The 24,570-nt window shown below is 40.3% G+C and overlaps 1 protein-coding gene across 3 annotated transcripts in view; it reads left to right on the forward strand.

Annotated features, from left to right (window-relative positions):
• bsna (bassoon presynaptic cytomatrix protein a) overlaps positions 1-24,570 on the forward strand; it is a 152,418-nt gene that overhangs the window by 53,669 nt on the left and 74,179 nt on the right. For all 3 annotated transcript variants that reach the window (XM_068733091.1, XM_068733093.1, XM_068733092.1), the window contains exon 3: positions 16,817-18,616. In XM_068733091.1, the coding sequence (XP_068589192.1) occupies positions 16,817-18,616 (1,800 nt within the window). The remainder of the gene's footprint in view (positions 1-16,816; positions 18,617-24,570) is intronic.

The following is a 24,570-nucleotide window of genomic DNA, read 5'->3' on the forward strand; positions in this document are numbered from 1 at the left end:
AATTGATGAATTTTACTCATTGGGAGGTTTTTGTTTTTAATCAACTTACACTTCCGCCCAACGCATTTTGGCCACATGGACATCATTTGCCACATGTTGCAGTGGCTGCCATTTCCCCAAAGGTAAGACCTGTTTTAATTATTGTCAGTTAACGAACAAATTATAACCAAGTTGTTGCAGCAGTTGAATTTGTTTTTGCACTACTGAAAAGTTGACAAACATGCCATCTTTACTGGGCTGTAACTTTATTTAAATCATTAAGCTAACGTTAGTGGGTTTTTGTTAAGTCAGTCTAACGTGTCTTTGAGCCTCATGGCAAGGACTGAAAAAGTGGTCGGTTCAATGCCACAATTTCATATGACTTTCCTCCATGATAATGTAATACCGTATATTTAATGCTTTTTAGATACCAGCTCATCTACTTTTACAAACTTTCATGGACTCTGACAGAGTTTCGTGGTTTCCACCCATGCCCCACCTTAACAAGCTAAGTGAGGTTAGCTAAGAAGCGGGAGAACTTACAGACGCGTTAAGATACATGCACACATGTAGGAACAAACATTCTTGCTCCCTACTTAACCTACCTTACTTCATTGTAAGTAATGAGGCATACGAGTTATATTAACATCACTGCATTTCGTTTTCTCAAGTAACGTTAACCTAGCGTGCTGCTAAAAGCAGTAAGGTTAGACCATTTGGCTTTAACGGTACCGTGAATTTCTGGAGAATAGTCAGTGAAACAAATGAACAAGGAGCGCTATTTCACCTTTCTTTCTTTTTTTTAAATGTGACGTTATATTCTGCTAAAGTCTCTTATTGTGTTGTGTGTAGCTTTGGCTGGTGTTGAGCTAACGTTAACCCAAGTTCACCGTCATAAGTAGTCACGCAGTCGCACGTCTCCATTCACGGCACTAAGATGCCGCAGCCAGAGATTCAGATCACCATTTTGCAGTTTTCTCTACCGGAGTATGGTTTCAAACAGCGGTCGCAGCTCTGCTGACTGTTAACATTACACTGAGCTGCCTTTGTGAATGTCTTTTGGCTGTACAGTCCGTAATACACAATGTTCTTCCTATTTCAGGATGCTGATGAAGACAGTGTGTCGCAGGACCTTGCTGTACAACGCATGAGAATCTACAACATCAAGACTACTACGTCAGAGGGTCCTGACGACGTCGGTATCGTGGTAGAGGCCATGACACTTCTGTCTGCTTTGGATAACTTTGCAAGGGCTTGCTGCATGCTTGTTGCCTTGGCATGTGCACTTAACCTTGCCTATCCCAAGGAGCTCAGGTACACGTCTGAAGTGTTCCAGAAAGTCCTACTGGGGCTGGACTGTTACAAGTTACTAGCTTCTGAAAAGTGAATTGTTAAGTCACTGTTAAAACTGTCCTATGTGGTTACTTTCAACTCGTTGTTCAATGCTTGAGTTGATTCTTTTTTTAAGGATTCCAGTTAGAAGTATAGGTTTGTCGTTCTGGAGTTCAACAGAGTTTTAGTGCTGCAGGTGGTTGTTCAAGTGTTAACCATACTCATTTGAGTGGAGTGGCATGATGTTTGACTCACAGGCAGCTGTTCTTTTACCTTGTGATTCAACTGTATACACCAGGGATGCAAATTTGATGTTTCATTGAGGAATTTGCACTTGTTCAAGTGAGTCCCAAGAAATTAAGAAATACGGCATTTGAAAAACATATTGTCCCTTTGAATGTTAATCTGTGCATGTAATAAAGAAAATATTTAATCTGGAAGAAAAAAAAATTGCAGTTTGAAAACGTAATATTAGACATTGAATTGCATTTGTTTCGGTTTTATTTTTCTTATAGCCCTTTTCTCTACTTTGTTTTTTATTTTTGACATTTTGCACATGAAAAATGTTTCAAATGTTTAAACAAATCTGCACAAATAAATGTTTACCTGCTGTACTGTATATGCATGGTGATCTGTTTGCCTAAGTTAAGTTTACTGTGGCTTTGTCACTTTGTTGCCATAATTTTTATACGTCTAATTCACTCAATACTATGCCATCTTCATAGTATTGAGTGAATTAGACATAGAAAAATTATGGCAACAAAGTGACAATCAATATTATTGAATAGATGTATAGTTAGAATAGCAGTGGGAATGTGTTGAATTAAGTAACAATGTGCTAAAATGTGAATTGATATAATTTATTTTATTTAGTGAATCCAACTCACTTTCACCCAAATATTCAGAAAATGTAAATAAATTTCACCCAAATATTCACTAAATGTAAATCAATTTCACCAAATATTCAGTAAATATAAATCACTTCCACCCAAATATTCAGTAAATGTAAATCAATTTGTTATAATTTTTTTGTTTAGATTTAATTAATTTATTCAATACTTTTTACTCAAATTGTAGTATTTAAAATCTAATCAATTATATAACGTGTCACTTTGTTGCCACAAACTTCATAAAAGTCTCTCCAGCTGTTAAATCCGACTGACAGGTGATCCAGCTGTGAGCAGAGCCGCCGTCATCAGAAACAGACGTCGCTTCACGTGACGATACAAAGGAAAGGACGTCTGATGTATCTTAAAACATATTTCCTCATTTCCTCTCATTTTCTCTCTCCTCGCATGAAAAGATGCAAGTGAGGGAAACAGGGATGCAATTAAGAGACTTGGGATGTACCCTGTGTACATTTCACTTGGGTTGTGGGCGATGTTAATCGTAATTCCCATTTGATTGGCTGAGTAGCATCACGTGATGTGATTTACAACACATGTAATTGGTCGGTGTGTTTCCTGGACCACTGAACGAGTGCAGTAAATGCTAGAAAAGCTGCACAGATTAAGAAATTGAATAATTCTCAATTATCTACCGGTTATAGATATAGGTTCGGATACAACGCCTATTAGTGACCCCTGCTTTATTATGTTTCTTTTGACAGTTCCCTTTCTCACATTCTTTGTCCTTTTCCTGCTCCTATTTAATTTCAATCATTTGCGTTTCCATTTTTGAAATGCTTTGAGATCTTACTGTTTTTCATCCATCGATCCATTGCACACTACCTCATGGCATTGTTTTTTCTGTCTGACTCAAATCTACTATTGATCTTACAGCACAGGCTTAGACCAAGGCTTTTAATCATAAGTTGTGCACACTCAAACACACACACACATACACACTCTTTCTTTCTGTCTCTCATTCTTGTTGAAACATAATCAACTACATTCTTGCATGCAATATTAAATCTATCTGTCAGTTTATCTGCACACGCACGCACACACTTCCTCTGACCATATTGGACTGGACTCAAAGTGCTGAAGCAGATTTTAATTAAGAAACATGCATTGTAGTGTGATAGTGGTCAATACAATCGACCAGTTGGCGTTATTCAGTGACGGGAGGCAATGGATGGATGGCACAGGTGGGGTGTGTGTGTGTGTGTGTGTGTGTGTGTGTGTGTGTGTGTGTGTGTAGATGACACTGAGGATGGGCACAGGGGTGTGTTTATGTGCAAGATGGTGACAACAGAGTGTGGACTGAGATGGCATGATAGGAACAGGATTTATGAAATTGTAAACGGATGTTGGACTATGTGTGTGCGTTTTGTGTGTGTCTGTGGGTGTGTAGTTGTGTGTATGAAGTGAGAGAGGAGTGTGTTTTATGACTTTCTCTTGGCAGGGAGCTTGCTGATGGTAATCATGCTGAGATAGACCTCTGTGTGTGTGTGTGTGTGTGTGTGTGTGTGTGTGTGTGTGTGTGTGTGTGTGTGTGTGTTCCATTCATCAGGACAAAGCAGAGAATGAACTGTCAGCTGAGGTGCTATTAGGTCTTGAATGAAGGAGGAGTCTTTCTCTGTGCCTTTGGATGTTACATTTCAAGGTTCAGACTGGTCTCTTTTTTCCAGAAGCATTAGTGGGTTATAAGACATGAAGGAGGAATTCTTAAATATAGAGCATGCTTTCTGTGTTTTATCAAACTTTCTCTTTAAGCTTCTGAGGCTCAGCCGCTGCACATACCTGAAATATATGTATCAGTTATTTTAGAGGTGGTGATGTAAATTATTATTGGTTTAGGAAACCATCAGGAAACAAGGTTTCAGAGATATAACAATATGGACATGTAATAGCCAACGTTTCCTCCAGTTTTGCAACATGAGTATAACAAAATGACTCAAGATGGATACCACTGAGGCCCTTATTATTTCCTTTGTGCTATGAACACCAAAGAACGGAGAACTACAGATAAAATTACAGGAACTGTAATCAGATTTGGTTCAGTTTTCTGCAGCTGACAAATGTCCAATAATATCTCTTAAGTCACATATGAATATCATTCTTGGGGAGAAAATGTTTAATGTACCAGAATAACAGAGCCTGGTTCACAGAACGCACTTAAATGAACAAAGTAAAATTCTACAAAGTAAACTTTTTGTTAAGTAAATTAATTAAGTGTGATGACACCCTACATTTAAAAAAATGTTATGCGTCTGTTGTGGATTAAATGTTCGACTGGAGCCACAAACCAACAGGAAACGGTAATTTCATTCACTTTGCCTTTTATTGAAGTGATCGTATCATTTCCACGGTTCTATATATAAAAAGAAAGAAAAGAGATTACAACATTTGATGTATAATAATAATAATAATAATAATAATAAAGAAGTCAGTCTTTCAAGCTTAACAAACAAATCATATATAAACTAAACTGCATCACAATATGCATAGAATAAATAAATATGCTATGCTACAAATACTCACATTGGAATCAGACCAACAGACACATGGAAATTTGACCAAACACCCATCTCAGGATACAAAAGGGAAGTGGACCTCAACTAGGCCTCTATTTATAGTGTGGTGCCTCCTGTAGGAAGGAGGGCAAACTACATGCAGTTTCTAACTGTCAATATTATGTATTCACTTTTATTAAAGCTGTTATTCATCATCATTAAAATCTTCAGCATCTAATCCGTCAAAGTGTCCTCAATCTGTCAAACAACGACTCACACGGCCCTCCCTTATTTTGATGTTCTCAATCTTATTGCAGGTGCAAAAAAGTCAGGTTTACCCAATTAATAATGCAGGCATAAAACCTTTTATAAATCATAATTATAGTACAGCAAGTGGTGTCAACATTAACGATGGCTGTGCTCTATTCAAGAGTCCCAGTAAGCTGTGACAGGGACAATGAGCCAGAATGAACAATTCTAAAAAAATTAAGCAGCTAAATGGAATTCAGAAATCATTGATTTTCATTATTTACACTGGTGCTTTTCCTGTGTTTCTTGAAATATGGTGAGCATAATTTGTTAAAATGTAGGCTACTGTAATGTACTTAGTCTCATTTTTGTGCAACCAGACAATTTAGTACATAGTGAAAAAAAAAAAGTTTAATGCAGAAATAAGCCTTACAGGAGAACAATACATGGGAGCAGTGTGCAAAATACTCAGTGACAATCATGACGTCGCCCCTAAATGCTCCAGTGTTATGCTGAAGTCTTACACAGACTCAATACGCAACGTACAAGATGTCATGGATGTAACCAAAGGCAATCAACAAGGCTGTACATGCTGTGCACACACATCACCAGGGCTGTTATTGTTAACAATAAGGTCACTCACAACTACACGACCGCGCAACAATAATGTCCTGCAACAGAATCCACACAGACACACACACAGACACACACACACACACACACACTCTTGTGTTGCTGTACAGCTTTTCACCGCATGCACAGCAACTCTATCACAATTTAGTCACAGCAAACCTAGGCTAGAGAGAAAAATCTTACCTTAAAAAAGAATGGCCAACCAGTAATGAACTTTGCTTTCTCTTTCACCGTATTTTTAACAGTAACAGTAGTAAGCTTTTAAAATACATATTTAGTTAAAATTGCAAATGAAAAATCTTTTTTTATTTTGAATGTAAGTTGTTAGAAGGGCAAAACGCGCTTTTTAATAGTTAAGACTTGGTTAAGGTTAGAATTAGATTACAGTTAATGTAGGCATGTAGCTGCAGTGGTCGAGGTTATGGTTTAGGGGCTGGAGTATGCGTCATGTCAACGGGTGTCCTCACAAATATGTTGAAGGAATACAAATGGGTGTGTTGGTGAGTGTTTCCATAATTAGCTTTAGCATCTCAGTGCTTCATTATGGAAATACTTCCTGGAACGTCCTCTCTCTGTGAGGAATATTGATCAGTACATTAGTCTGCTGCCATCGCTGTGAGCGGCCGGACAAACTGTTCACTCACTGGAGTCACTCTGCATAAGAGCCTCCACTCAATAACTGACAGTCAAGATAAATGTGAAACATACAGCGTGGGCCCACTGCACATCCGCTAATGTTACATTTTCATATTGGCCTTCCTCATATAATACATTCCTTCCCATTTATTGTAACATTTAGTAATTGTCATACAGTAACTCTTCATACACGCTTCATACTGACAGGATGTCCTCAATAAATTGATTTTGATGAATTGAATTTGATACTGCTGCTTTTTTGCACAGCATGTTTACATTCATACATTTCTACTTCATCCTGATTTACTTGAGTCCAAAACAAATTACTTTACTTATCTTAGTTTCATAGGCATCGCAAATATTTGTCTCATCTAAATTCCCATGATGGAAGGTAAAATATATTTGCCAAAGCTTAGCGATTTAGCGATTCTTATAGATCCATTGTTGTGCCCACTGACATTCTCCTGGTGAGAGAAACAATCAACCAATCGGAGCGTTGTAGGTGGGATTAAGAATAGGAACATCATCTTCCTGCCTAGAGTAGCTAGCTAGCTAGCTGCCTGTCTACATCAATGAAAAAAAGTGAAAGAAAAGTGACCACAAAATCGTATGTATGTCAACCTAAAGAAATAACAACTGTTATTAAAATATTTGTTCAAATTATGTGAAAAATGTTCTGTCCTAGCAATTATAGCTGAATGAATGAAGTGTTGTTTGCTCATCAGACGACATAGGAACAAGTAGTTCATGTAAGGAAAGTTTCCTTTTCTATGAAAAAATCATTTGTAGTATATTTAAACCAGGAAGTACACATGAGCAAAGAAATGGGGAACCACTTTACAGTTATCAATCTCATTTCTGAGAGATAATGCAAGAACACCCATTTATTATGATGAGTCCTGAGGAGACACAAACATTATTAGGTTCTTTCATTTGTTTTTTAAATAGTTCTCATCTCTCCATTCTCCTTCATTCATATTTTCCTATTTTGTTTTTTTTTAATAGAACTTTGTAACCTGGTACATTAAATTGCTCCGTGAATAAACTTGACCCAACTCTCCACATTTATCTCCTCATCCTCGCCCTGCGTTTCCACAAACACTCCTACTGTTGTACGATCGTCCTCCTTCTTTGCCTCCTTCCCTCCTCCACTTTGCCCCGAAAGGCTGCGCACCATGTCAATGGACAGGTCTATTAAAAGCTGTGAGCATGTCCCTGTGTGGAGGTGCATATGGATTCTGCAGGAGCATGTGAAGCTGTCTAATGCACTACAGTACATGTGGGTATTTGTGTGTCTGTGTGTGTGTGTGTGTGTATACAGTCTGGCCTGTTCCCATGACAGATAAAGTGAGCTGCTCAGGCCAGACCACAACGGCAGACCATGAACGTCGTCTAATGCCTGCAGTGGGATTCATTTGCCTTACATTACATGTGACATTTCTAGCCACTCTGAGCCAATTACAGCTCATGGAAAGTTAATTCAACCTGAGTTCGATGTAATAAAAGCACCTGTAACCATGTCATACTCCTATTTCTATAATAGACCTCCCACCATTTCTCCATAGTGAGTGAAAATGTGCAGTGAAAAATCTCTACTTCTACTGTGCTGTTTTACTCGCCCACTTATGTTGTCTCAAGGAAAACAGATTGAATTTAGAAGTCATGTTTAAGAAGAGAGGTTATATTTCAGTTGGTCACTTCTTGAAATGTGAAGTGTCCATATCTGATTCTGAGTGTTAAAAGGATGAAACTGAGTTTTCTTTATAGCCAAGGGCTAACTTGAAACACAGCATAGGAAAAAAAAAAAAAAAAAAAAAAAAAAAATATATATATATATATATATATATTTTTTTTATAAAACTCATGCAATTTTTGTTTTACGTTAAAATGTTTGTTCAAGTATAATTCTATACGGGGGTAAATCTTTCATCACGTTATTTCAATAAGATTACAATTCAGTTACTACAAAGAGAAACTTAACTACCCTCCTGCACATACTTCTCCATGAGCGTTTAAACACCGCTCTTAATTATCAACCTTAACGCCAGATGAGAAAGCTGATATTGGATGGTTCTGCAAAACCCTAGATTAAGTGTAAATTATGTTTAAATCCAACGTTTTTTATGCCAAATGCCAAAATTAAAAAAAAATATTTCTTTCTAAAATTGTTGCGTGGAACCATATTAAAAGTTGTGTAAAGATTACGGTAATTGCAAACTATAAACATTAGTATGAAGGCCAGTGGTGGGATACAAACTTCGGTCTTGCCTTCTCCAGATAGAGGGGCCAGTACTTCCTGCGTTGTCACTATACATTGGCATTGGACGTATATTGTTAGGTGCAAAATTGTCCGATATCAATCCAAGACATAGGGATACGTGAATGAAATCAGTGTATAAGGTATGTGTGTATGATAAACCTCAGATTACCATAGGGCCAGTACCTCCGCTTCTGTTATATTACTGGTTGACTTGTACTGGTTTAGCAGTCATGTAGAAAATAATGGACTCCTCTGCGAGTTGTCATGTTGTTCTTCACCACCGCCTCGTCTGTTGTTTAACTGTCTCAGGACACCTCAGAGATATTCCCAGATTAATTAAATCAGACGTTCATTTTCATTGATAATTAATTCATGGAAATGCTGATGTGGGCCCCTGTTTGTTTTGGTGCTTGACTTTGACAAACCCTGTGCAACAGAGTCAAAGAGAGAACACTGTTTGTTTCAGCCTCACGTCACAATACAGCATACACTACAGTGTTAGCCCCACCTGCAGCTTGAAGTACATAAATTATGAATTTTTATAACTTATGTGATTAGACTCAAGCCTCTTTGCGACACAGAGGTGGTCATATTAAAGGAGAAACCAGTGTAAGATGGTTGTTTTATGGTGTCGAGTGAAGTAAAAGTAAAGGTAAAATGTCTGCAGACGTTTGGAAGTTTTTTCTGTGACATGACGGTCCCACCTGTTCAGTACTCATAGTGTTTGGAGATCTGTGATGTGAATATTTTATGATGACAGCTGGTCAGTGAGCCTGAGCGTGTACTGGATGCGTGTGTGTTTTTTAGTGTCACTGGGTTTGTATCCATGTCACACTTTGCGTACGACAACCACAGGAAATAGCTGAAATAGTCTTTTTCTTCTCGTATCTGATGACAGAACGGTGACTTCTTTTCAAAGGTTAGTCTGTGTGTGTGTGTGTGTGTGTGTGTGTGTGTGTGTGTGTGTGTGTGTGTTTAGGGTATGCATACTTTTTGTATTATCCACCTGCACAACAATATTGGACCACCAACCCTGTCTTCTACAGTATCGCATTCCCATACAACTAAACTGCATTCTAGATTAGGCTAAATTTCGAGGGCAAACGTATCTTCTCCCTGATTATCGTCATAGTTTCAAACACGTTAACGCCACAAAATGACTTGGTTATGTTTAGGCAACCAAACTACTTGATTAGGTTCAGTAAAACATCATGGTTTGAATTAAAATAAATATGTTTGTTAAGTCAAGTTTGACATGGGATATAAACAGCTGTTTCCTTAGACAATAGGTAATTAACAATGCAGTTTTGTTGTATGGGAACGTCATTTTTAGAAGACCAGGCTGTGGACGACAACAAGAAAATGACTTTTTTTTTCTTCTAATATTTATTTCTCGGTTCTGTAGGTAATGTATTCAGTGTAATTTAGGCCACTGAACACCTGATAACCACATAGACTACCAGGTAGCCCAGTTCACGTCCTATTAGCTATTCTCTTAATTGGTAGAGAGTAAAGACTAGCAGAAAAACATCAGGGAGAAAGAGATGGAAGGAAGGGAGACCTCATTCTCTCCTCTATGCTGTTTTAATTTTTTGATTGGATCTTGTTTTTTCTCCCTCCTCCTCTCCGCTCCTCTCTCACTGTCTCAATGCTAATTAATGACATATTAGATTAGAGTCACAATGAACTCTGCTCTGTGAGACTTCAACTCCTAGAGCTGCATGATATGGGCTAAGTATCACACTCCAACTATTTAAACAGATACTGCAGTTGGTGTTCAGCTTCATTCATTTAATTGTTTTGCTCCTGTTAAAGCCAGAAGTTATAGCACTGCAGAGATTCAAGCAATAAGCAGTTTATGAAGTGTTTCAGATTTGCTGTCTTTGTGTGGTCGCTTTTCTACTGCTGTCTTTAGGACTGACTAAGTATTGAATTGAATGTTTCCAGTTTCAATGTACTGTACATAGGAAAAACTACGGAGCATGGGAGTTGACGTTGAAAGAAAAAAATACATAATTGAAGTTAAAATAAATCGGTCCCACATTTCGGTGTGATTCAGTGACGTGCGGTGAGGTTCGTGGCTGGTGAGGCACTGACACTACGTAAGTCAGATTTACAAATATATGAACCCAATAGAGAAGCTTAAATCACCATTCAATTGGCAGCTTGCACATTGACTACTGGTTGTTTTTCATATCAGCATTATTTACACACACATAGGTAAGGTACATATTTGATTCCACCGGGAAAGTGTGCGCCGCGATCTGCCCCACCGACCCGCACCACCGGGAGCGTTTCAGAAGCGGAGCGCTCGCGGGCGCCACCCGTGAAAATCGTGAGATTCCGCGATAATCTGTGTAACAACCACGGATGTATAAAGAGAACAACAAACACATAAAAGGTTACTTTACCTGTCCGACGTTGAATTGCTGTTGATTTGTTCATATTTCCTTGTTTTTTGAGACATTTTTAAGCTTGGATATAGAATCTTACATGTTTGTAGTCAAAGCAAAATATAAGAAGAAGAAGAGAAGTGTAGAAGAAGAGCAACGACAGAACAAGCATAAACCCGACCTGTGGGCTCTCGCACGCCCTCTTCTTTGAGGCAGAGTAGTGTTTGCCTCCCCTCTACTTTGTCAGATCAGCAACACTAAATATGTTCTACACACACGTGAAATACACTACCTATTATATGGAATGAAAGGACGTATAATAAAAGTGTCTACAAATATTACAGTGGTGACAAACAATGAGAAAGCAAAAGACACGCGCTCAACCCAGTTTGTGAGGGATTGCGAATCTGAGGTGAGGCACAGCTCGTCGCTGCCTCACCTCACGTGTCTCCTCTCTGTTTGAACAGGACATGCGCTAATTCATCGATTTTGATTATAAAAATGCTTACAGAAATCATACAGAAATTACATTTATAGCACAGATCAGTAGAGAAATATTAATATTTATTTTATTTTAGCATTATTTGTTTTTTACTTTTCATGATGGCAGGTGAGGCTCTGCCCGCACACCTGTATATCACACTCCCCTGACCGCACGTCCCTGAGTGTGATATACAGGTGTGTAGGGAGCTAGCACAGCAGACCAGCCTTTCTCCCCAAAACATGAAGTGTAGTGCACCTGCTTCAAGTTCATACATTCAGCAGTAACAAACTGTTACTGATATAACTAATTGACTATGAAGTCAAAATTAAGAGGCTAGATCTAAGAAGAACATTGTGCTCTTGTGCTTTATCTAATTATCTTATTCATGTCCACATATTAATCAAAGCTTTGTAACTATTTTATTTAATTGCAGTACACAAACTTCCCACTAAAGCACTAAAGGTGACAGAACAGGAAGTTGTCGATCACAAATTAATGTTTTAAATCTGAATATCCTAACTAAGTAGCTTCATATTGTTTAGTGTGACACAACAAATCAACTTCTGTGTTGTGGTTATAAAAAATAGACTTTCTACTTTGACTCCTCAGTAAAGTCCAGTCTTGGTCTTTAAAGAGGTAGAAGTAGTATTCTTTTTTAATTTGACCATCATCAAACCATCAAGTGTGTGTGTGTGTGTGTGTGTGTGTGTGTGTGTGTGTGTGTGTGTGTGTGTGTGTGTGTGCGTGTGGTCAAGTGAATGGAGAGTTGTCTGCAGAGAAAAAAGAGTGAAAGTACAGAAATCGAGGAAATCAGAGTCCTGCAGGTTTGAGGAGAGCTGAGCTTCTTAGGATAAGCTGGGGATGAGAGGCTGCAGTCATGGTCTGCAGTGTGTGTGTGTGTGTGTGTGTGTGTGTGTGTGTGTGTGTGTGTGTGTGTGTGTGTGTGTGTGTCGGAAAGCAGTATTTCTAGTCTTGGGTATAAATAGGTCTCTGTGTGCATGCGTACTTCCACTTGTGTGACTTGATTTGTGTGAGACATTTTTGTCATTATTATAAATATACAAGTAGGTAACCTGATATCACATTCAGGAGCTGAATCTCTAATCATACAAAATGCAGTTGTGGCTTTTCAAATTGATTCAAGTAATTAGTATTTTGCTGCTTTAACTGTCCTGTGTGACCTTTTGTACTGTGGAACACGTATAGCTCATTAAGCAAAAGACCATATGGCTGTTAAGAACATGGAGTAATGATGTTCTCTCTCATAGTAAAAGGCAGACATAGTGTGTTATGTTGTTGACTGTCACTGTGTCTGAATGACACCACTCTGTCTCAAACCAGCATGTAACATTAGTTTGTTTTAATTTAGTTGCCTTACAGTCCAACTGAATTCACATTTAATCATCCCTTTTTGCAGTCCAAAAAAATGTGTGTTTTTTTATTTATTCCCAATGAAGTTTGAATAAGAAATAAAGGTCTTTGGGGGAAGTATCAGAAATAAAAAATGTTGCCAATATTTGAAGCGATTGACAGGCTGAGCTCCAGCAGGGTGAGCAGAGACAAAGTAAACAAACCCGCACTTTACCTTTACAAATCACATGTAGAGAGTTATTTCTATAGCTAGCTATCTAAGAACAGTACTGACATTAGCAGTGTGTTTGGCTCGTTCAACAAGTGCAGGACAAAATGTGTGTCCATGTTTGTAAGTTAGAAAAAGAAGGAGACTATGGCAGAAAAGCTAGCAGGTGTTATTCAAAGTCTGTGGCTCTTGTGTTGTATAGTAGCCTGCTGTCTGGCTGTTAGTCAGTGTGACCGTCTGTCTATAATAGAATGGTGACGTTACTGCTTCATACAAATAAGTTATAAAATGAAACAATTTAATTTGGTTATATGGAGTCAATCAACTAGCATTCTGATGGATTGATAACTTTTGAAAGGAGAACAAGATGTGATCTACAGAGCAGATATGCATACTCAAGCAGAAATAAAACATGCAAATTAAATTCATGTTCAGCTTTAAATGATTACATAAACATAAAAGTGGCCAATCAAAAAATGCGCTTATGAATCATATTTGATAACGGAAATATGGGCCAATTTGGAAGGCACTGAAAAAACATACTATCTTGTTGTTAGGTAACAGGATTCTTTTTGGAAAGGTTTTGGATAAGTCTGGCACTCAAACAGATGCCAAAATACACAGTATATTAAGTACCTCCTTAATGTTAAAATATGTAGCACATTGTTGGTTGCTGTTTGGGAACAGAATTCGAAATTCACCCCTCCTCTTTAGCTCAACAGGTGAGTGAGAGAGAGCGAGGGAGAGAGAGGGAGAGAGAGCACAGCGATGGTCGAGCGAGCAAGAGAGTGAATGTGGAGAACAAAGCCGTGAATCACAAGAATAATACCTTATGAAGCACAAATAATCACATACACATTGCCTCAAAAACCTGCGGGAAGGTGCCAGATTTTGAATGAACAGACCTTATTTCAGGTACCTAACCAAAAACTTAATAAAAGAAACATTGACTTTGAGACCAGGGAACCAGAAGTACAATAATGTTAACTCATTTTCAGGTTTTAGGACTCATTCCTGCAGCACTCAGTGGCTGGAGGTTACACCTCCACGTGGGGTCCAAATGCTCTTTGATACCCAGAAATTCTGCTGCTCCATTCCTAACATATAATGGCACAAGTTTCTTCTCTATTTAAAGCAATTACATTTTGCCTAAACATAATGACACTTAAAATATAACTATACAAAAAACGGCATTAAAAACAAATTTGCCTCTGCAAAAAAAATTGTTTTTCAGGAAAATTACCAACCTTTTTCTACATAGTGTAGTGCGGAGAAGAGTGCAGAGTCAGCATCATTTGAGATTTTCAGGGCTCATTTCCCTTTAAGAAAAGACATTTGCAGACACTTACCTTTTGTAATAACTTCCACTGGCCTGAAAATTGCCTGAGCTGACCGACGCATCACATGCAAACTGACTGGTTTGTGAATCGTGATAGTAAAGTGCCATAAAGCAGTAAATTGGCTATAACTTTCTCAGAGGTCCATAAGACACTTGTCAAAACTATGACAGGTTTATCATTCTCTGTCAGAGCTGTGGTTTTCAACATGAGGCCTGAGGCGGTTTTGGAGGTTCAGATGATCGAGCAAGTTTTCTTTGCTTTTGCAGTGGAGAGTTCTTTCATCTCCATTCACTCTCTTGTATAACTCCCTTCCTGGGTTAGTGCCTCTATGCAGTAAGATGAAATCTGAACCTTTAAACAAACCCCTAGGAATGTGATTCTTCCTCAGTTGTTAGCAACAGGACTCAGGTGTGTTAAGGATTAACTGGTTTTAACCACAATGAAGCAGAGGTGGATATTCGGTGCTGCTGTTGATTAAGCTTGACATGATGACAGCTGAAGAGCTGCTTGGATTAAAAAAAACTGCTGACTCTTCTCCCTGCACTGTTCGCTCCATCTCCTCCCTGCTCTTTCCCGTCCTTCCATCCCTCGCTTTATCCCTCATTCATTCAAGTGTCTCTGGTGATGTTGCTTGTGAAGCAGAGGGAAAGACAGGGACTCATTAAAACCAGCCCCCCCCCCCCCCCATTTTCTTTCTCCCTATCTACCTCTCTTCATCTCCCTCTTGCCATCTTCATCAGATGTAATTATGGCAGCACAACGTGGGAGGAGCATGCACAGCAAAATTATACTTTCAAATCTCCTTCCGCTTCAGCTATTCAAGGAACGAGACCTACATTTTCAAGCTGATCAGAGAGAGAACGGAAAAATGGGGGTGAAGACGGAAAACAAGAAAAATGGGAAAGTGTGAGGAGGGGATATGAAGAAAAAAAGCAGGGAGAAGAGAAGCAGAGAGGAGAGGAAAGACAGCTACAAAGATAATGTGTTAAGGAGGAAAGGAGGATGTCAGGCTGTAGCCGCTGAGTTAACAGAATGGGATCAGTAATGCTGCCAAGCTAGAAAATGCCAGACTGCAAAGCAGGCTGGGACAGCACAGTGGGAGGAAGTGCTTAGTTTGGGTACGTGACTGATGCAGACATTTTTTCCCCCCACATCTTCCCTTTAAATACATGGAGCCACTTGTCCTTTAGCAAAAAAAAAATCGAGGGGGGTTTCGGCGGGTAGTGGGCGGGGTGATACAGTACGTTTGCGCGTTGCATTGTGGGAAGGAAAGGGGACGGGAGAAACGCTTGAAACGTGCACAGATTTACTAGCTTTGCTCTTGGTTGCAGAGGAGCTAAAATAGCACTATATATGGCGGCTTGGGTGGCTGTGGTGGATGCAAAGCCACGGTAGGACACACAGGACGACAGTAGGTTGACACAGTTCAGAGAGGAGCTGTGTGTTTTTTGCAGTCGGGAGGAATTAGAGAGCAAAGCAAGGTTCGGACACAAGGGAGAATCAGCTCTCATCTGGAGGAAGAAGAGAAGGAAGGAGGAAGACATGGAGAAGAGGAGGAGGAGGGGTGATGCTTTTTTATTTTTAGACGCTGATGGATGTTTCGCATTCATTTTTTTGACTGTGTGCGTCTGTTATTATATCTGTTTGTGTCTTGCTTGTGTCACTTGATGTGCATGCATACCTGTGTACCCGTGTGGATTTACGTCTATGTCTGTGAGAGATGTAATGCTTTTTCACTCAGATTGCGGTTTCGGCTCAGCAATCACTCAGCGCTGCAGTCAATTTGTGGTGGATTTACCTCTCTCTCCTTCTATTTCTGGTTGATTACAACTATTCTCTCTGCACTCCTGTTTTCAACGGGAAGAGAGATGGACCATATTCTATGTGTAGCCATCCAAATGCACTCTCTCTATCGTCTGCAGCTTTGAAGTTGGCTGTATGAATGCAGTGTCCATGTGGTTAAGAAGAGATACTGGTGCACTCTGTCTGAGTTGGCGATGATATAATCAATAGCAATCAGCTTTGAAAAGGAAAATCAATTAATCATACTTGATCATACAAATCATACAATTTATAAAAACTATGCTGTCCTATATCTTCATAAAAGGTCTTTCTTTTCCTTTTTATCTATTGTTTTACTTGCTTTAACTTTTCTAACATCGCTAAATGAACCTCTTCAACCTCAACAACCTAGTCAGTGAAAACACATGTTGTGTTGCGAAGCATTGCTGCAACCCTCAGATTTTCATTTTAAATTCCAGTGAAGATCCCAAAGATTTCAAATACGTCACGTTGAATTTGAGGAGTTACATATATGATGATGCACAATACATCTAAAATATTTCCATTTTGAGGGATTGGTACAGTCATAAGTTATTAGACAGGTATTAGATATTTCCCTCAGTAAAGATTTTTTGGCATCAATGAGAAGTTGGAACAAGCTGATACAGAATATCTCTGATATTTACAAACTAAAATGATTCTGCCCAGGGGAAGGTTAAAATAACATCAAACTGTCTGTTCTCTGTCTGCAGGTCCAGGAGTGGCTGTGTCTGAATTGTCAGATGCAAAGAGCTCTTGGCATTGATATGACCACGCCTCGATCTAAGAGCCAACAGCAGATTCACTCTCCGTCCCACCAAGCCAAACCCATCGTTCAGCCTCAGCAGCCTGCGCCTCAGCCAATACAGCCAGCAGCAGCAGCTGCACAGCCCAAACCTTTGGCACAGAGTCAGCCCAGCCAGCGCCAGCAGCAGCAGCAGCAGCAGCAGCAGCAGCAGCAGCAGCAGCAGCAGCAGCAGCAGCAACATCAGCAGCAGCAACAGCAGCAGCAACATCAACAGCAGCAGCAGCAACATCAGCAGCAGCAGTCTCAGCCTTACGGCCAGAGTCAACCCTACTCACAGGCCCAGCCATACACCCAGTCCCAGCAGTATCCCCAGTCTCAGCCCCAGTCGTACCCTGGGTCCAAGTCAGGGCCCCAGACTCAGCCTCATACCTCTCCAGGCTTGCAGAGACTCGCAGGCCCTGGCGGCCCCCAGACTCAGACAGGGTCCTTTCAGCAGGGCATGAGGTCTGACCCATACCCTCAGAGAGGTACCGGGGCTCCAGGAGCTGTTGGAGGTCCTACAGGAGGCCTCAACCAGCCTGGGGGACCACGGATTCCCCACCCTGGCGCTGTGCCCCTCCCCGGCTTGGCAAAGGCTCCGTCCCAGCCTGATTTGGGTCGCGGTTCTCCAATGCACCAGCCTATGGCGCGCCACCATGACCAGACCAGAAGCGCTGGCTCCTCCCCAGCCCACAGACCTCAGAGTCAGGCTCCTCCTCCTGCTCAGGACGGTCTTACCAAACTGTTTGGCTTCGGGGCATCGCTGCTCAATCAGGCGAGTACCCTGATCAATGTTGACCCTCTACCCACTGCCTCCACCCAGCCAAGCCCTGCACGAGGCAAGGTGGTGTTCAATAATGCAACTGCTGACAACAGGCAGCAACAACAAGGGGCACCTGGCACCAAACCATTCAGTATGGGGGGCCCTCATGGTCCAACTCAAATGGGTGGCCCACAATTGCAGAGCCAAATAGGTGGCCCTCAAGCGTCGAGCCAAATGGGTGGCCCTCAAGCGGCGAGCAAAATGGCTGGTCCTCATGCGCCGGGCCAAATGGGGGGTCCTCATGCGCTGGGCCAAATGGGTGGCCCTCAAGCGTCGAGCCAAATGGGTGGCCCTCAAGCGCCGAGCAAAATGGCTGGTCCTCATGCGCCGGGCCAAATGGGGGGTCCTCATGCGCCGGGCCAAATGGGTGGTCCTCATGCGCCAAGCCAAATGGGAGGCCCTTATCCATCAAGCCAACTGAGGGGTCCTCATGCGCCGAGCCAAATGGGAGACCCTTATCCACCGAGCCAAATGGGGGGTCCTCATACACAGAGCCAAATGGGAGGCCTTTATCCATCAAGCCAAATGGGGGGTCCTCATGCGCTGAGCCAAATAGGAGGTTCCCAAATTGGTGGACCGCATGCACCAACCCACAAGCAGCAGACCATGCCCCATCAACAAGGAATGCCGCAACAGCAGTCGCCCGCACATCATCAAAAAGGGCCGCAAGTACAGCAACATCAGCAAACAACTACTCATCTGCAAAAGGCGCCGCAAAAGCAGGAACCCGTGGTGGCCCCTGTGCCTGCTCCAGAGCCTGTGAAGCCTAAAGTGAACTGTCCTCTTTGTAAAACTGAACTGAACATCGGCAGCTCCGACCCGCCCAACTACAACACATGTACGCAGTGCCAAGGCCAAGTGTGTAACCTGTGTGGCTTCAACCCCACGCCACATCTGGTGGAGGTAAGAAGAGTGTTACAGTGTTACAAAGTTTCTCACACACAGTTACATGTATGTATGTGTTCCAGCAAGAAAAAACGTGTTTCACAACATATTGTCGTTCACAGTGCCGTTTTAGGTGAATATAAAAAAAAACTATCCACAAACTATCCACAGATGCAAAATTTGAAATTTACACAATGACCGGGTACATGCTGTTTTACTGCTCAATTCCAAATGTCAGTTTGGGTGGCTATGTTGCCCAATTTTATCGTATTGTCCTACAGCTTTCATGTTTTGTAATCCTCTATGTCCCTGGCAGGATTCTATTTCACAGTAAGCACGTGAAACGCCCGCTAATAGGCTACCTTTTCTGCACGCGTTTATAGGACCAACCCACAGGCCTGAAAAACAAAAACACCCAGCTAGATAATAGGCTACAATATAGCCATAAGCGCCTCAATATTACTTAAGGATGACTACTGACGTTTTAAAAGTCCTTCCCTCCCTTCACAATAATAACATTAATTCATTGCCGCTCATCAATGGACGTCAGTACCCTCCTTATCAGTAGGCCTTAACAGTATATGAAACTTATCAATATAAGACAATACATAGAGCTGTACTGAATAGTACGAAGCTTCGACGCTCCATTTATTTGATTTGACGTATTTTGCTCTATTTTAGCTCCAAGCTCCATTTATCTTCCAAAAGTCCACATTAAAAACAATTAAGTGTTCATAAGGCATCATAGCCAAGAGAAATGTGGAATAAAAGCGCAGTCATTAAGCACAAAAAACAACAAATTCCCTCATTTAGTAGCTTTTTTCCAGACCAAAATCACTTAAGGTGCACCCGAAATTACAGTGAGAGCCGATAAAAGCATTGAAAAATATTTAGAGCGTCACATACTGCTAGTATATTAGGCGCCTGTGTTTCAAACAAAATAGAAACAAACAAATTATTAAGGCTTATGTCGTCTGCTCTCAGACATTCGATACCATTCAGCACAAATAGAAAAAGCTTGTCATTCCACTGTTGAACTTCTTCCTCTTCACTTTGTGGATGCAGTTAGATCTGAACCTCTCATCTTTCCTCAAAGGATTCAGTGTTTGTCAGTGTTTATAGACCAATATTTTATATCAGATTTTATCTTTTTTGGTCTTTTACAAACTACCTCCAGCTCTGTCTGTCGTCCTATGAAATCATTAGACAGGCAGCAACAAACCAACTTGCTTTGTCCGATAGAATGCTATAAGCTACATGCTAACAAACAGTTTCTCAGCAAACCAATAAACACTCATGGCATAGCAATAGCAACTACTGAATTTGGGAAACAATCTTAGCTTCACTACAAATTACTGAAACAAATCAAACAAAAAACTGTTGACTTCACTCTTGGAGAGTGTTTTGCTGAGGACGCAATAAAGTGCAGTGTTGAGTGAGAGCTCTTGAGCTCTACAGGACCTATTTATTAGTAGCACATTATGTACATACGGTGTAGTTTGAGAGTGGACCCCAATTAGCTGTTACCCTGCTGAACGGCATGCTGGGTACAGCTCGCTTTCCATATCTTGCAACGATATCAATGTGGCGTTCCATTTGAGCTGGGAAGACAAAATGTTTAAGTTCCCAGTCAGACATTTTGACCAAAATGTCGCATAAAGTCAGATTTCTGACCCTGAAAGTCCGATGAACACCACCAATCCTGACCTCAAAATCCAAGATGGCTGCTCCGCAACAGTAAAAAAGCAGTAGTAATATGCATTGTCAGCCGTTCTGTCTTATTTGTGTCTCATTAAATCAGTCATACACACAGTACTCCTTCTATCTGTGGACATGTTACTTCTGTGTTTGATTGCACAAAATACCGGCGTAATACGTTGCTATTAACTGGTTTTGCTAGCAAAAGATCACCCGGCTGGAGCAAACTCAATTAAAATCTTCGACTTAATGTACTTGAACGAAGTCATCTCGGGTGTGACGTCATTCCAAAATTTTTAAAAAGAGGCAAAACAAACTTGCTTTTTTCATGCATTCTTGGTTCATAAGAGAAAGGTGAAGAAAGAGCAAGAATGAAAGTTGAAGGGGGAAATAAAAAGGCCAATATAATGAGCTGGACACAATGAGCAAGAAATTAAAATAGATGAGGAGAAGAAAGAATACAAATATGGTCCGGATGGAGAAAAGAGAGGTTGAAAAATAAAGATAAAGACTGTAGACCAAGCATGGCAAAAGGACAAAGGATGAGAGAAGGTTGAATGAAGATTTCAAGAGAAGTTGAATGACAAAACACAGACTTCCTTCAGTTATGCTTTCTCTCTTTCGTCTAAAGTGATTCTGCTCATGCCACACTGAAACAAGTGTAAAGGCCAACTACCCTCTCGCCTCCTCATTATTGATCCAGACACAGGCTTAGAGGTAAAAAGTAGAAGAGGAAGCAACAGAATCAGAAATAAAGTAAGTTAGAAAGAGAAGATGAAAATAAAGAATTCAGGATGTATGTATTATGTCAAGCAAGGGAAGAGATATATAAGGTTACAGGGAAGGAAGGGACAATGCAAAAATGTAGTGCAGAGGGTAGAAAATCTGAGAAGAAAAACAGAAAGAGGCAAGGATGCGTGTAAATCAGTCAGTCAGTCAAGCAGATTGAGAATGACTCGTGTTTATTTACTTTGAGGCAGCGTGACGCCTTCGGGGTCTCCAGGGAGTACAGTTGTTCATAGTACAGTACTGTAATGTACTGTCACTGCCTCAAGATAGACCTAGAGATAATATATAACCCCTAGAGGGTTATATATAGTAACCCCTAGAGGGTTATATATAAGGACTATACTACCATACACGGGACAAATATACTCACACAGAGCAAAGAGAAAAAATTGTTTAAAATGTTATTTAGACCGTGACTAATCGAAGCTATTAACTCTCACACACATACAGATATAAAGAAGACATTATGTAAAGAGTGTGTATGCATCTGTGTGTTTGTATCATGTGGGTTAAGGCCTGCAGCTATCCAGACAAAGTGGATGAAAAGAGAATAGACAGAAGAAAGAGAGAGAGACAAAAATGTCAGCAGGAGTAAAAAATGAATAAAATGACCAGCAGATAAAATGGTTTCTTTAGTATTTTAGAGAAAATATGATGACGTAGTGTTAACTACTGTTTACTGCTACTACGTTTGAAGTTCTAGTCATGCTACGAAAAAGGTGAATCGGACTGGAGAAGATGGACACCATACTGAAAGATGATAAAGGAGAATGGATCAATAGAGACGTATAGAAACATTGGGAAGAAGAAAAAGAAAGGATTGACGTTTTTTCTTGATATATCTCGACAACTGCTGAATGGGTTGCTGTAGAATTTGGTCCAAATATTTTGCATTCTAATGTTTGCCATAGAATGAAATGTAATGACTCTGCGATCCTGTCACTTGTCATCCAGAACCAGTACCTGTAAAGCTAAGGACATTCCCATCAGCCTTCGCTGTACGTTGTGTTTAGTGCTAATTAGCAAATGATAGCATGTTAACATGCTTGGTAAACTTTATATCTGCTAAACATTGGCATGTTAGCATAGTCACTGTGAGTGATAAGTTATTATCTGCATTAGTAGGTTTTATGTTGTGCTCAGTAAGCTTGTTAACCAGACAAACGTAATTACTGTGTGTTTGTATTTTCCCACTTTTCATCCCACTAACATCCCACTGAATGCACATATTTGCCAAAGAAATACATACTATTTCGGAATAAATGCAAATTTACAAACACTTACTAAATTCTAAATAATTTTATCAAAGCATAGTGTTGTCTACTTTCACTATCTTTTGAACAGGGCACTCCTCTCTTCACCATGCATTAGAATATAAACTGTGACAGAATTCAACGTTGTGCCTTTACTGAAAAATGAATGTGTTTGACTAGGCAGTGCAGATGAGTGTTAGGGTTTGAACGCTGTACGCTGGCTTGATTAATCAATAATTCAGCAAAGTTTTATTTTAAATATAAATAGCAGGAGAGATAAAATATGAAAAGGGGAGGCAGTGCATCCTGGAACAGAAAAGTAAAGTTATTAAGTTTATCCTGTCCCCTCTGTTCTCTCTGCTTCTCTACTCAAAGCCTGCCTCCCATAGTTGTTTCTTTCATTCTTTTTTTCCCCTTACCTTTCCAAATATCATTTATTCAGTCCTGTCTAATTTGCTGGAACTTGAAAGGCCAAAAGGAGTGTCTGAGATACTGTGGAATATAAATATAATGTTGTGTATATTTATTGCTGAAGTCTCAGCTCACAATTCAACATGAACATATTAAACAGAATAACTCAGCGTTTGATGAAACGGCCTCCCAATGAAGGCTTGAACGATGATGAAACACCATGACACACACACACACACACACACACACACACACACACACACACACACTCACACACACACACACACACACACACACACACACACACACACACACATACACACACACACTGCACTTACACTGTATAAGCAGGTGTTAGTGAATGAGTGAATGAGGCCATTTCTCTGTCCAGTCTGTCATTCAGGCTTTCACAGCTGTCCTCAATGCTGTCGGAACAATTATTAGGATTACTGCACCCAGTCCACCTGGATGTGTGTCTAAATGTGTTTGTGTGTGTGTGCGTGTGTTTGTGTGTGTGTGTGTGTGTGTGTGTGTGTGTGTGTGTGTGTGTGTGTGTGTGTGAGTCTGCACATCTGAAGGAAACTGATTAGGGATTGTGACATTTAATCTGCATTGGTGTGTTTGTGCACATGTGGTATGTGTGTGTATGTGATGTTCTATCTGTGTCTTAGTTTGTATGTGTGTGTGTATGTGTTAACATTATATGAGTAAGATTCCAATTAAGAGGCTGGATCCTGTGAAGGACACAGTTAATGCCACAGTGTCCAAAAGGTTAACATGGGTAATTTAAAGAGTTTCTCTATGTATATTAAATTATGCATTGTGATAAGTTCCCAAAGCACTGATTGGTCATTCTAAAGGTCATCCCTGCGTGAAGCTGCCCTCTGTTGTGTTCACTTATTGTTTCCTCTGCTTTCTATTCCACTTCAATATAACAATCTGTAAATTGATGAGCAGAGGACCCAGAGAAAAACAAACTAATGGAGACATGAAATAGCAAGTATTCTTTTATTAAGACAAAAGCTGCATAATGTTCTACAAACTGTCTGACATTTAGGCACCACCAAACAAATAAATGTCACACACACACACACACACACACACACACACACACACACACACACACACACACACACACACACACACTCAGTGTAGCTAAATTGGCTCCAGCAGTTCTCGTCATGAGCTTATGATGTCCAAGTCACAGTAATCCACTTCACTGTGGCTTCCCAGTCAATTTAACAACCCATGTGAGTATGTGCGTGGGTTTGTGTGTGCGCACCTGCGTACCTATCCAGCAGTGGACCTCGGCCTTGTTTCGAAACCTGGTATTAAAGGGGCCCGGCGCAAAATCAATCGCGTATTGATAAGCTCAAACATTATCGTGGTCCACACTCAGTCAATGTAGAATCATAGTCCACTGTTGGTAGTATAGGAATGTATCTGTGTGTGAGTTTCTGTCTGTGTGTGTCAGAACGATTTCTACAGTTTGTTCAGCTGTGCTGGTCAGCATCTCCATATGACAGTTGATTGGATGTGTGTTCAACCTGGTTTCCAATTTAGAGATTTTCTCCAATGATGTGGAGAGTGATACTGTTCAAATCTAGTCTTTTAAGAGAGACTGATTATACTGCAATGTTTAAAATAAGTAAAAACTACATTTATGCCTATGAAAATTTGTCCAAAGATCTAAGAATAAATATATCAGTATTGGCCTTCAAGATTTTGTATCAGTCCAAAACTACTGCCACTCACTAAAAACAAGGACCAGAAACGAGGAGAGGAGACAAGGAGAGGAGTCAAAGGTTGGAAACAAGGATG

This window comes from Cebidichthys violaceus, unplaced genomic scaffold (genome assembly GCF_023349555.1).
Source record: "Cebidichthys violaceus isolate CVI_PGR_0920_01 unplaced genomic scaffold, fCebVio1.0.p SCAF_6, whole genome shotgun sequence".
In the NCBI taxonomy this organism is placed as follows: Eukaryota; Metazoa; Chordata; class Actinopteri; order Perciformes; family Stichaeidae; genus Cebidichthys; species Cebidichthys violaceus.